This window comes from Pelodiscus sinensis, chromosome 19 (assembly GCF_049634645.1).
Source record: "Pelodiscus sinensis isolate JC-2024 chromosome 19, ASM4963464v1, whole genome shotgun sequence".
NCBI classification, from domain to species: domain Eukaryota; kingdom Metazoa; phylum Chordata; order Testudines; family Trionychidae; genus Pelodiscus; species Pelodiscus sinensis.
The window spans coordinates 22,970,744-22,982,601 of NC_134729.1; the positions used below are offsets into that span (position 1 = coordinate 22,970,744).

Genomic DNA, 11,858 nt, shown 5'->3' on the forward strand with positions numbered 1-11,858 from the left:
TTGGAGACATGATGCTTTATTGGTTTTTATACACATGAAGGGAATTCTCGATTCCTTCACAGTTATTAGACTAAATAAGAAAATCACTTCAGTAGATACGAAAATAGGCCTGGAACTGTACAGAATAACGGCTGCCTCACTGGATGGATATCCGTGTCATATCAGAATAAACAAGGCCCATGTGGCCTCCACAGCTCTGCTTTTCTTATGCCAAGGTGCCAAATTCAGACCCGGGCAACAGGGACAGTTTCCTTTTCAGCTCACCAAATGCTATTCTTTGGTGACCAAAGCAGGAAAGTGAATGGGGTTGGCTGGTTCTGCACCCCCCCTCCTGCTACCCCTTGAATCAGTCCTTGTCCCACTCCTGGACAGAAATCCAAAGCGTTAACTACTTTCCTTGAGCAAGTCTTGCTTAAATCCCGCTCCTTATCTTTCTGCATTGCTCTGCTTAGCGAGGAAGATAAGAAGACACTGCTGGAGGAGAGCTTTGCCGTATTCAGCTAATCATTGGAGCAGAAAGCAGGCAACAGAATGGCTGGCTACAAATCAAGAATATCGGAGGTCTCCAGCTGCAAAGCCCTCCAGCACCTCAGGCACATGGTTACTCTGACACAAGACAGAGGGTGTCTATCTTAACACCTCCGAGTCCAGCTCATATTTGGACCCTGACATACTCCTAGGTGGGAAAGAGGAAAGAACACCCTAGACACCCAGCAATTAAGAAAAAAGTCCCCTTTATCCATCACACATCTCCAGCCGAAAGACAAGCCCCATCTCTTGGTCTCCGGATCACAACTCGTCATGGAGCGTTTTCGCTACAATCACTAGTTTGGACAGTTCGGAGCGGAACTTGCCTTCTTTGTGAGCCACTAGAAAGAGAAAACACACAAGCAGGGAGTCAGTGGACGGTTTGAATCCCTGCTTCCTTCCAAGAGATCGAGGGGTAAATCGAAAACTGAGCTGCACTGATCACCTTCAACATGTGGAGAGTGCCAGAGGTTATTAATAAATCAGTCCCACGGCACATACAGAGAGTGATCCAGCTACGGGTCGGGGTCTCGTTTTGTTAGTTGCCAGACAGCCAACCACCAAAAAGACTGTTCCTTCCCCAAAGAGTTCATGATCCACTGTTGCTATTAATACACCACCTGGGACTCTGAATCCTCCAGGAGTCGGGTGACTTCCCATCCACCTGGGTAGCGGAGGCATTCTTTCCCGACTCCTGCTGCCTATTTGCATTTAGTCTAGATGCCCGTTCCCCAAAGACACAGAGCTTTCTCTCCTGTTGGCTAAGTGATCTCATCCCCCACAGGAATCCCTCTCACACTCTTCTCTTTAGATGCTACAGACCTGTGGTTTCCGTGATTTCAAATTCCTCTGCCTTTAAGGGAACGTCGCTCTGCCCACCGGTTGCAGCCTGGGACTGAAATGGGAAGGAAGAATTTTTACCCTATGAGCTAATCCAGAGAGCAACCATGTTAAACAAACAAACAAGCCCATCAACCGGCTTCGCTGCCAAAGACTGCCTGGGCTCTTGCAGCTTATAACAACTAGAGGAAAGGGATTACATTGGCAAAGCACATTTAAAGGCCAATCTCTGGGAATCTGTCCTCGCTCCTATTACAATTTTCCCCTTGGGGAGGCGATGGGAAGCCGCGTGATTTGAGTCATTGAGAACTGGGAGAGGGACAATTCTGCCTGGCCAGGAGTGCGCTGTGAGGAATGGACTGGACAGGGGGGTCATGCACACCCTTCCTTTCTCTATGGCAGGGGTCACCAACCAGTAGATCGGGCTCTACTGGTAGATCTTGGAGCCTTTGTCAGGTGATCCTATAGGTTTGGCCGGGAGACTATTAAGTGCCGGCACTTCATCTGCCCCTCTCAGCACTGCCATGCTGCTCCTGCCCTCTGCCTTGGAGCTGCCCCCCACCCGTGGGAGCCTCCTGCTTGCTGTGCAGGAGGAAGGGGGGGTGCTGATCACAGGGTGCCCTTCCCTCCACCTTGTACCCCATCTCCATAGACCAGAGGAGGGCAGGAATAGAAAGAGTTTGCTGGCTGCTTTTGTGAGTGGTGCAGTGGCAGGGTAGGAGTAAGCCTGCCTTAGCCCCCTGCATCACCACCCAGAATCCTCCTGTGATAAGTGGTACCCAGCTGGAGCCTGCATTCCGAACCCCGGCCCCAGTCCTGAACCCCTCCTGCACCCCAAATTCCTGTCCCCAGCCTGATAAAAGTGAGTGAGGCTGGGGGAGGAGTGAGCAGGGGCGGGGCCTCGGAGACGGGGCGGGAAGGAGGCGGGGCAGGGGTATTGGGACTGAGGTAGATCCTGGATTGCACTTAAATTCAAAAAGTGATCTCCTGCTTAAAAAGGCCACTGCTCTATGGCTGCCTAAAAAGAGGCGGGGGAGGGAAGGAACTTTGTTTCTGTTGGAGAATGGGCTGCCAATATCGGAGCAACTGCAAATCACAGAACTGAAAGGTCTTTTCTCGCTCTAATTTCTATGGTTCCCTAGAAACCGTCTGCATCTTTTAGCGGGTCCATCAGAGGCTTTACCTACTGCACAATGGATGAGTGGATGGATTGGCTCACAAGTCCCCTCCCCCTCCCTATGCAGAAGAGCAGTGCTTCTGAGCTACTGACAAAAGTGCCAACTGGCGTCCAGCAACCGGACAAAACCATTCCGGGAGCAGGTACTTTACGCTGTGCGAGGGCCCCTTTGTAGCCATGTTTCTGACCAGACCCTCGCTTTAAGTGCACCACAGAGCAATGACCTCGTCGCACACATTTTATAGGACAGCTGTCTGATCGTTCTTATTTTGCAGCCCCTCTCCCACATGCCCATTCAAAGTAATCAGCCAGGACTTACATAAGCCATGCCGTACTCTATCTTTGCTCCTTTCACTTCAGCTTTAAACTGGGTAAAGAAGAGATAAGACTTTCCCTGGGGCCTGCAAAGGAAGAGCACAGTCTTTGACTTTGAAAGAAGGAAAAGGTCATGCAGAGACAGAACAGGAGCACGCTGCTGGCCCGGCGATTAGACCATCACTGACACTTGGGGGCACAGGGATCGGAATTGTGTTTGCGGCTTTCGCAGCTAGCACAAGGTGGGAGCATTACAGACATCACGCTCAGGCTCCCGGACAAGGGTGTCTCTCTTACCGGCCAATCGGGGCTCTGAAAGGAAGCAGCAGTCTGCTGGGGGCTGGTTGTCCCTGATGTGAATTGGGACAGCACAAGAAAGGACAGAGATACGAGGAGAGTGATCACAGCATGTACTGTCCCTTCAGGAAGGGACCTCACCTTTCTCCTGTATCTCGGCGAGTGGGAAAAGGCTGGGAGATGGTGGAGTTTACAAACTGCCCCCAATCTAAGGAGGCTGCTGGAAGCCCGCAGATTCCTTTGGGAACAAAAGCCCCTTAATAACGGGCACAGGGTTTGACCTGAATCCAGCGAGGCTAATCTGGGACCAAGGACTCCAAGAATGGTCATTCTGCAAACCAGCTACTAGGGATGTACTAGTGTAGTCGATTAACCGATTATCCCATAAGCAAAAGCGTATAGGTTAATGCTATAGACTACACCCATTTCCACCCCCCACTCCCCTGGACACCTGCACTGCTGCCTCTGTATCAGAGGCAGTAGCACAGGGTGACAGGCAGCCGATCCATGGGGGGAGCTGGTTTTTAAACTGGCTCTCCTCGAGGACCAGCTCTCGCCTGGTACCCCGCACAGACTGGCAGAGGGCTCCTCGGGAGTGGAGCCGGCGCACACTGGCTGCCAGCCCTGTCCCCCAGGACTATAGAATAGTTGACTAACCAATAAGAATTCATGAGGTTACTCGACTATTCAGTTAACCGATATGTAACATCCCTACCAGCTACCAGTGTATTTATTTAACCGGGACAGTAATATCCAGGGGTTCATGGCCTCATCACACTAGGGAGGGACTGAAAAGGGGAAATACCATCTGGCATGAAAGTGTGTGATCTCCAGACTGGTTTATCTACACCTTGAATACTGGCTCCCAGATAAGTCTGAAGGCTCATGTGGACTTGAGTGCTTCAGTGCAGATGTTACCTGTGCCGAGGGGAGGGGATAGGCAATCCATCTCGAGAGACAGCAGCTAGGTCGACAAAAGAATTCTTCTGTCGGCTTAGCAGTGTCTACGCTGGGGCAGGGGTGCTGGAACAATGTGCGTAGTGGGGGTGCTGAGAGCCCTTGAACTAAACTATAAACCATGTACTTAACGGACACCACTTCAAGCCAGGGGGTGCTGCAGCACCCCTACTTCCAGCATCTCTGCACTGGGGGTTAGGTCTGCATAGCTAAGTTGCTACGGGCCCTGAGCAATGTAACTAGGTTGACTTAACTTTTTAGTGTAAACCAGGCCTTGGCACAGACGATCCCAGCTACCGCACGAGAAGGGCCACAGTTGGCATTAAAATAGGCCCTAACAGATGCAAACCTGTTACCTAACTACCCCCAAACCTTCAGACTTCTGCACGAGAGTGTAAAGTGGGAACGAGTCTTCCAAACAGAGCGGGTCTGTGGAGAACTGAAGACGGAGAGCCGAGGGAATTCAAGGGCTGAGGTACAGAGAACAAGGCACACTCTTAAAAGGCTCCACACACCTCCACACTGAACAGGAGAAGAGCTTGTTGTCTTCACTGACTCCAGTGCTCATCTGCCACCGCTGTGGAGAGAAGAGGTCTGAACAGTAAACCTGGGTGGCAGTTACAGTCATGCCCAAAGCAATGGTACTAGCTAAGCACATCACAAGCCTCTCTACTTTACACCTGAGTCTGAACAAAGGATCTAGTTATCTTACCCATTACAAAGATAGCTTCCCCAATTATCACCTCTATAGCTCACAGACATTTGCCTCCCCACCCCCCCATCCTCCTTCTGTTCTGAAATTTGATTTGTCCTTTTCACATGTGTTCATTTTTTGTAATTGTATCCTTTGGTATATATGGTTGTGACTATTTTCTTCCACTATTTGATCTGAGGAAGTGGGTCTGGCCCACGAAAGCTCATCATCTAATAAACCATCTTGTTAGTCTTTAAAGTGCTACATAGTCCTGTCTTTTGTTTCACCAACACAACCGACATTCCAGGGGAGGGATCTCATTAGAAAGGTGAACCTTGTAAACTTGAAAGTCACTTTCTTCAGATTGCAATTTTATTGCATGAGGAGAAAAAACTTGAGAAGGGCCCAATATGATTGTCAAACAAAAGACCGTGCTTACTTTGTGCTTCAGCCAAGGCACTTCTGGGCCTGGCAGTTCACAGCCCTGATACCTCTGGGCTATGAACATCAGATATGAAAGTAAAATTGCGTGAGCCCCGACATCTTGTTCATTACAAATTCAACATATACAACAGCACATACACAATTACACACCGTTTGCCATTTAACTGCCCATGGCTCAGGAAACACTCTTTCCTCTAGCTCCGCTGCTTATCAGAACCAATAATTGGATGGAGCAGCAGAAGCCTCCCCCCTTTGAAAAAGCAACGACCCTGTTCATGCTACAGGAAGAGGGCCTGGGGCTGATCCTTCTCCAGAGGAAGCTGCACACGAATTGAAAGTCATTTTGTTCTGTTTGTACAGGACCTAGCACAATGGGGCCTTGATCTGAGTTAGGCCTATGTACTACTGCAATATAAACAATCACAAAGTCTTCAAGTCTCTTTACTCTGATCTACACTAGGGAGTGATTCTGAAATAACCCCCATTTTGAAATAATAAGCGGAGCGTCCACACTACCAAGCCCGTTATTTCGAAATAACAAGTTGGTCATTTCAAAATCTGTACTCCCGCTTTCCTTGGGGAATAACGCTTACTTTGAAATAGTTATTTCAAAATGGCGGTAATGTAGACGCTCTGCTGCTGCTATTTCAAAATAACTCCCCAGAGTCATTTGAAGTAATTACTCCCCAGTGCTTCCTGGGTCTCTAAGTCAAGGTAGCGTGTCCACAATAACAGAGCCTGCCTCGGACTCATGTTGAGGCTCTCCCATAGTAGGGACACGCTATTTCTATGTTGTTAAATCACACGTTATTTCAAATGTAGTTATTTCAAAAGAGTTTCCTAGCATTGACATGCCCTTTAAGAGCAGGGAGCTTGCTGGTTATTTGCACATAGCTTCCCCCAGCACCAGTAAGGAGGTTGAAAATGCCATGCTATTCTAGGGAGACACCAACCGTTATCCAAAAATAGAAAAACAAACAACAAGTGATATAAGCTTTATAGGTAGCCAGGACTTACTAAACAAAGCCTTAGTGTAGCACACCCAGCCCTCGTCCGTAGGTGAGGCTAAAACAGACAAACCTCTCATGCAGACATGCAGTGTTTCTAACTCATGATATTTGTTTGATCTTTTAAAGCTCCAGCTCCTTGAGTCAGGGAATTACCAGAGATTCTTGGCTTTTTCTTTTTTTTAGGCAAGTGTCTAGTCCTTGTGGTTGTGGAGAAAAGCCAAATCCTAAAGGCACAACCACCAGAAGGCAATGAAAAAGGCCCAACACTTATTAATTTACGCCTGTAATTTCTTCACAGGGCTTCTCAAGATTTTTAAACACTTTGGGTTGCTGTGATACAGGTTTCTTATAAGAGAGTTTCTACATACAGGAAGAGAGATGCAATCGTTCCTTATTCCTACACTGTAAGATCTAGGAATCTAAATACACCAGGGCTTGTCTACACTGCCACTTTACCAGGCTGTAACTTTCTTGCTTAGGGTTGTGAACGCTGGAAAGCGCCAGTATAAACAGGCTCCCAGCACTGTTAGCTGCTCCCCCCGTAGTGGTGATTTACCCACAGTGCTGGGAGAACTCTCTCCCAGCCCAAGTGCTGTGACTACACTGCCACGTTAAAGTGCTGCCGCGGCTGCGCTTCAAACTTACAAGCGTAGACAAAATCTACTATTCACTAGAGTCTCCGAAAAATGATGAACAAAGTCATTTGACATACAGACCTCTTGGGAGGTTTCTTGTTCTACTGTCATGGAGTCTGTGTCAGGATTTCTTAAACCAAGTGTTCAAATAACTCACCTCATTGGTCCCTCCCTGAGAAGCATATGTGAATGAGCAGGTGTAATCCCCCTTGAAAACAGCAGAGAAAAGTCAGCAGTCTCTCTCAAACAGGATATACGATGTTACTAGCTATTTGTAGAGCATAAGCAATTTGCTTGGCTTTGTACAAAACGTATCTCACTTGAGGAAGCTGGGGGAATTTAGGTTCCGAGCTGCCAAAAGCCCTTACATTTTCTTTCCAAGCGTGAGAAGTCGTGAAGTACTTACAGTTCCCCCCGAACGTGGCTATAATTGTTTCTAGGGATGTAAGATATCATGTAATTGAATAGCTGCAAAACTGCATGAAATCTTATCAGTTACACAACTATTCGATAGTTCCTCGGGGCTGGCAGCCAGTGAGCTCCTGGCCCCACTCCCAGGGAGCCCCCTGCCACCCTGCGCTGCTGTCTCTGATACAGAGGCAAGAGCTGGTCTGCAAAGGGAGCCAGTTTCAAAACCAGCTTCGGCTGTTTGCCACGCCGCACTGCTGTCTCCGATATAGAGGCAGCAGTACAGGGTGGCAGCAGTCCCTGTCCACGGGGGGCTAGGAGGGTCTGAGAGACTGCTCTGCAGCAGCAGAAGCCCCTACTGTGGAGCAGCTTCTGTCCACGGGGACCTCGGACTGCTGCTCCGTGAACTGCGGAGCAGCCTCTGTTTGTGTAGAGCTCGGGCCCACAACGGACAGAGGCGTCTTCCTGGTAGCTTCCCCCCATGCTGCTGCCTCTATTAGATACTGAGGCAGCAAGGGGCGGATGTGTGTCAACAAGATTAAGCCTAGGCTTACTGGTTATCAGTTAATCGTGGCATTGTCCCCGTTTCCCACATGTACAAGATTAAGATTATTTGGGTTTATGCCCAAGCAGGGGCCTTACTGCAAGTCATCTGGGCGCTGCAGCTGATTTGCATAGTCCAGTTCAACGTGGCGACTCTGCTGATTGATTTGGGGTAGGTCCTGCTTTGGGGTAGGACTCCCGAGGTCTCTTCCAGCCCTGGGGTTCTACCATTCCATGCAGTGGGAGTTCCGCTCTGCAGGCTGGGCCCCCCCAGCCCCTGCAGGGCTCAGCCACAGGAGGATGTGAGTGGGGACAGGCCCTTGCTGGTGGTTGGCGATCGGAGCAGAGACGCTGCCGAGCAGCAGGGCGGGTGCAGGGGCACCAGGGGACTCGGACGAGGAGCCCAGGCAGGGCTGGGACTGCGGGGAAAGGGCAGGGGCCGCGTGTTTGGTTGTCGGGGCAACGCTAAGTGGGGTGCTGAGTGTGAACCCCTCTAGGATGGAAGCCACGTCAATCAAGGGGTGCAGCTGCCCCCCCTCAGCACCCCCAGTGCCAGCATCCCCTGTGGGGGGGCATGCAGCAAACCCCTCCACTGGAGTTGGGGGAGGGGCTGCAGACTAAGGCATGGGGGCGGGGCTACAAGCCCCATGCCCCGCCCCCTTCAGCCTGCCTCCTGGGCGCCACTTGGCCGGAAGCGGCCCGCCCCGCCCTCGTGTCCCTCACATCGCCTCATCATCCCGCCCTGGTTCTCAGCCAATCCAAGCGGCGGACTGTTTGAACGACGTGGGGCTCAGCCAATCAGGCCGCCGCGCCCACCCGCCTCCCCCTCACCAGGCTCCGGGAGAAGGAATGGACCATCCCGCCGGGCCGCACGTCGAACTCGGCCGTGCTGGGCCCCTCGTCGGCCGCGGCGAACAGGAAGAGAACGGGGACCAGCCCGGCCCAGAGCCACCGGGTGCCTGCTCCGGTGGGCGCCGCCATCTTGGAAGAGCAGCCTGCCTACGGCAAGCCGGAGGGGTCAATTCAGAACGAGGGCGAGCCTGACCACGTGAGCAGCATCCCCAAGCCGCCATCTTGGATGTGGGCAGAGGTGCCAGGGTGGCAGATTAACCCTTTGGGGGATCTTCTCTCTCTACTCCCTGCAGGCCTCAGGGGAGCAAGGGGAGGCCAGGGCCCCCTCCCACAATCCCCATCTGCGTGGTGTGAGGGGGATTACGTGTGCATGAGGGTGGTGACCCAGGGCAAGCACAAGGGTGGTGGCGTTTGCACACTAGGTGCACAACTGACACTGCAGTGTGGCAGGTGTGCGACTTTGCACAGCAGTGTTTGCACGGAGGCACTTCGGTGTGGTTCTGCAGCAGTAATGGCCGCTTGTAGTAGCACATTGGAAGGGGCTATGGGGGTGGGGCGCTGTTTGCTTAGCGGCACCATGAAGGGCTTGTGCAGCACCAGCATGGCCACAATGTTTGCCTGGTGTGAAGCGGAGACATGGGGACAGCTTTTCTTCAGCAATGCGTGCGCCATTGTAGAGCAGCGGCACCCTACGTGCAGCAGGGACGGCGTTTTCCGTCTGCCACAGTGACTGCTTTCTTTGCCAGCACTGGCACCAAGCACACAGGAGGTGGCCTGGGGCATCGTGACATTGATCTTATTCTAGGAACAATACCATAGGAATGCCACGGGTTTAGTCAGTGCCATGATGCCCTTCGGGAATGTCACAGGACCTGCAAGATATCAGGGCATGAATGGGTGAGATTCTGGACAAACAGAAGTCCAATAAATATTACCTCACCCAGCTTCTCGCCCTAATTTTCTGAGACCAATACAGCTATGAAAACACTACATGCGGGGATTGAACTGCATACCTTTTCACCCCGCAGGTCAGGATGTTGGCCATACACCAGAAGAGAAGCTTCTTACTGTAGATTTTAGAAATGTGTATCTGTCTCTGAGTCCTTTGTTTAAAAACCTCCTCCTAAACAGTACGAGCTAGGACCACCAAATTCTGTGTGCCGCTTTCCTCTTTGCATAACTTAAAGCAAGGTCAGGGTTTGGTTGGCCCAGGACCATGGTATGTTGCTCATAACATGGAAAGGAAGGGGTCTGGCAAGAGAGTTTGACTGTCTCCCAGCTAGGGGACATGTCCCTCTGCCCCGGCTGTACCCGCTGCAGTGGTAATGGACAGGCACTTCTCAGTAGTCCCCGAACCGTTGCAGTGGGAGGGCTGGGGTTGTTCTCTCCCCCACTGAAATCCTCAGCCCCACCCTAGTGCAATGATTGAAATAGCTAAATAAGCTTTGCTTTTTTTCCAACGACTAGGGAAGTAAGCGACTAGCCGATAAGCATATACTAGTCACTTCCCCCGCCCTTGCTGTCTCTATCCGAGAGGCAACAAGGGGGGGGGGGGAAAGCAGGGGACAAGCCGGCTCCCCCCAGCACCGTCTCCGGGCTGACACGGGAGGCAGAGGTGTAGCAGGGGACCAGGCATGAGCTGGGAATCAGCTGATTCCCAGCTAGCTCCCAGTCCCCTCGCTGCACGTCTGCTTTTTAAATGTATTAAGAGCCGCCTGGCAGCTCTTAATACATTTAAAAGGCAGAGCCACAGCAGGGTCAGCACCCGGGCCGGGAGCTAACCCCTCTGCGGTGCTGCAGTTTTCCCCCTTATCAACTAATTGAGTAGTTGATGGAAATTCCATGAGCTACTCCATTAGCTGTTTACTCACAATTTAACATCCCTACTAAGGACGCAAAGCCGGGTAAATCCTCAAGTGCAGGGGTTCCCAACCTGGGCTACGCGTACCCCCAGGGGGTACGAGAAGCTTGTCAAGGGGGTACGGGGAATATTTGGTAAATAACTAATTATCCTAATTGAATTAGTCCAAAAGTAGTAGTGTTAGTGAAAAAAGTTGTGGATTCTAGAGTCTAGAATGTATTTCCTTTCAAATTGAATGGAGCGTACGGGCAGGTTTACTAAAAGCCAAGGTGGTACGGGGACCGAAAAAGGTTGGGAACCCCTGCTCTAGTGTTTTGTAAAGAGAAGCTTTCATTCTGCAGGGCTGTCAAATAGGCTGACACTACATTTCCACAACTGTCCCAAAGCCATAAAACAATCATAAAAAAAACCTCTCTCTTCCCTCCATTCCCCTTCACCGCTTTCAGGTGACTGTCCATTGGCTCCAGCTCATACAACAAGCTTAACTAGCCCAGGCCCCCTGCTAAACCTGCAGGACTGGCTGCTCTTTGACAGAGGTGCGGTGGAGAGTAGCTCTCCTGGCTGGAAGCGCAGAAATCAATCTCCTCGCTGTTCCTGCCGCCAGCTGCGCAATGCTTGATTTATACCCAAAGTGCAGCTTGCGATTTCATAGAGTGCGGGGCAAATAAAGCTGAAGGAGCTGCTAATTCGCTCATAAATCTCCGGAGGCTTAGCATGAAGGACACCAGCTGGGCTGAGAGTCGTGCTGCAAAAGCAAATTGTCCAACGCGGCTGCGGAGGAGCAGGGCAGCTTAGACCGCGGCCTGAGAATGGGCTGGAACAACTTCACAGCCATAAAAAGGCTCATTGAGCAGCAGTGTGGCTCCCCTTGCCCTTCACACATGCTGATGCTGTTCAGATTGCCTGGATCCTGGCGGACAGCTGCCGTTTGCATGGGCGGGTGCGGAGGGTGACAGCCGTTTGCTCCTTGGGGGCACTGACAGCCAGGAACAGGCTCAGGCACACAGCACTAGACTTGCTGGCTTCGTTGGTGTTCCCTGGCACTGCCCTCCCCGGGGGGCTCCTTCCCCGAGTCCAGCTTTCGGCCAAGAACTTTCTCTCTCGAACAGAGGCATCTCTGGCCTCGGCCCAAGCACAATCAATGGGTGGGGAGTGACAGGAGGCTGATGGGAAAGGGATCTGAGCATGAGACCTCACTGCAACAGGAGCTGGGGGGAGTTTGGCCAGTATTAGCATCCACCTGCTGGGGACGGGAAACTGAGGCATAGAACAAGTCTCTGACCAGCCCAAGGTGCTC

At 51.5% G+C, this 11,858-nt stretch overlaps 1 protein-coding gene and 1 long non-coding RNA gene across 2 annotated transcripts in view; one reads left to right on the forward strand and one right to left on the reverse strand.

Moving 5' to 3' along the window:
- Positions 1–8,853, reverse strand: MYDGF (myeloid derived growth factor). Its single transcript, XM_006110521.4, has 6 exons — positions 8,680–8,853; positions 7,055–7,105; positions 4,630–4,691; positions 2,865–2,946; positions 1,351–1,423; positions 1–869 (listed from the first exon to the last, which is right to left on the reverse strand). Exons 1-6 carry the CDS (start codon positions 8,827–8,829, stop codon positions 790–792), a joined length of 498 nt encoding a protein of 165 aa, XP_006110583.2. The 5' UTR covers positions 8,830–8,853; the 3' UTR covers positions 1–789.
- The window catches only part of LOC112544295 (uncharacterized), a 5,233-nt gene continuing 2,132 nt past the window's right edge, over positions 8,758–11,858 (forward strand). Inside the window, exon 1 of the long non-coding RNA XR_003087632.2 lies at positions 8,758–8,896. This is a non-coding gene — a long non-coding RNA (uncharacterized LOC112544295). The remainder of the gene's footprint in view (positions 8,897–11,858) is intronic.

What these genes read in the sequence shown, in the direction of transcription:
- MYDGF (XM_006110521.4), bottom strand. Translation starts at nt 8,829, where the DNA reads ATGGCGGCGCCCACCGGAGCAGGCACCCGGTGGCTCTGGGCCGGGCTG. An exon ending in ATTCCTTCTCCCGGAGCCTG is followed by an intron (nt 7,106 to 8,679) that starts GTGAGGGGGAGG and finishes GCTGTTTTCAAG; the next exon opens with GGGGATTACACCTGCTCATT. An exon ending in CTCAGGGAGGGACCAATGAG is followed by an intron (nt 4,692 to 7,054) that starts GTGAGTTATTTG and finishes TTCTCTCCACAG; the next exon opens with CGGTGGCAGATGAGCACTGG.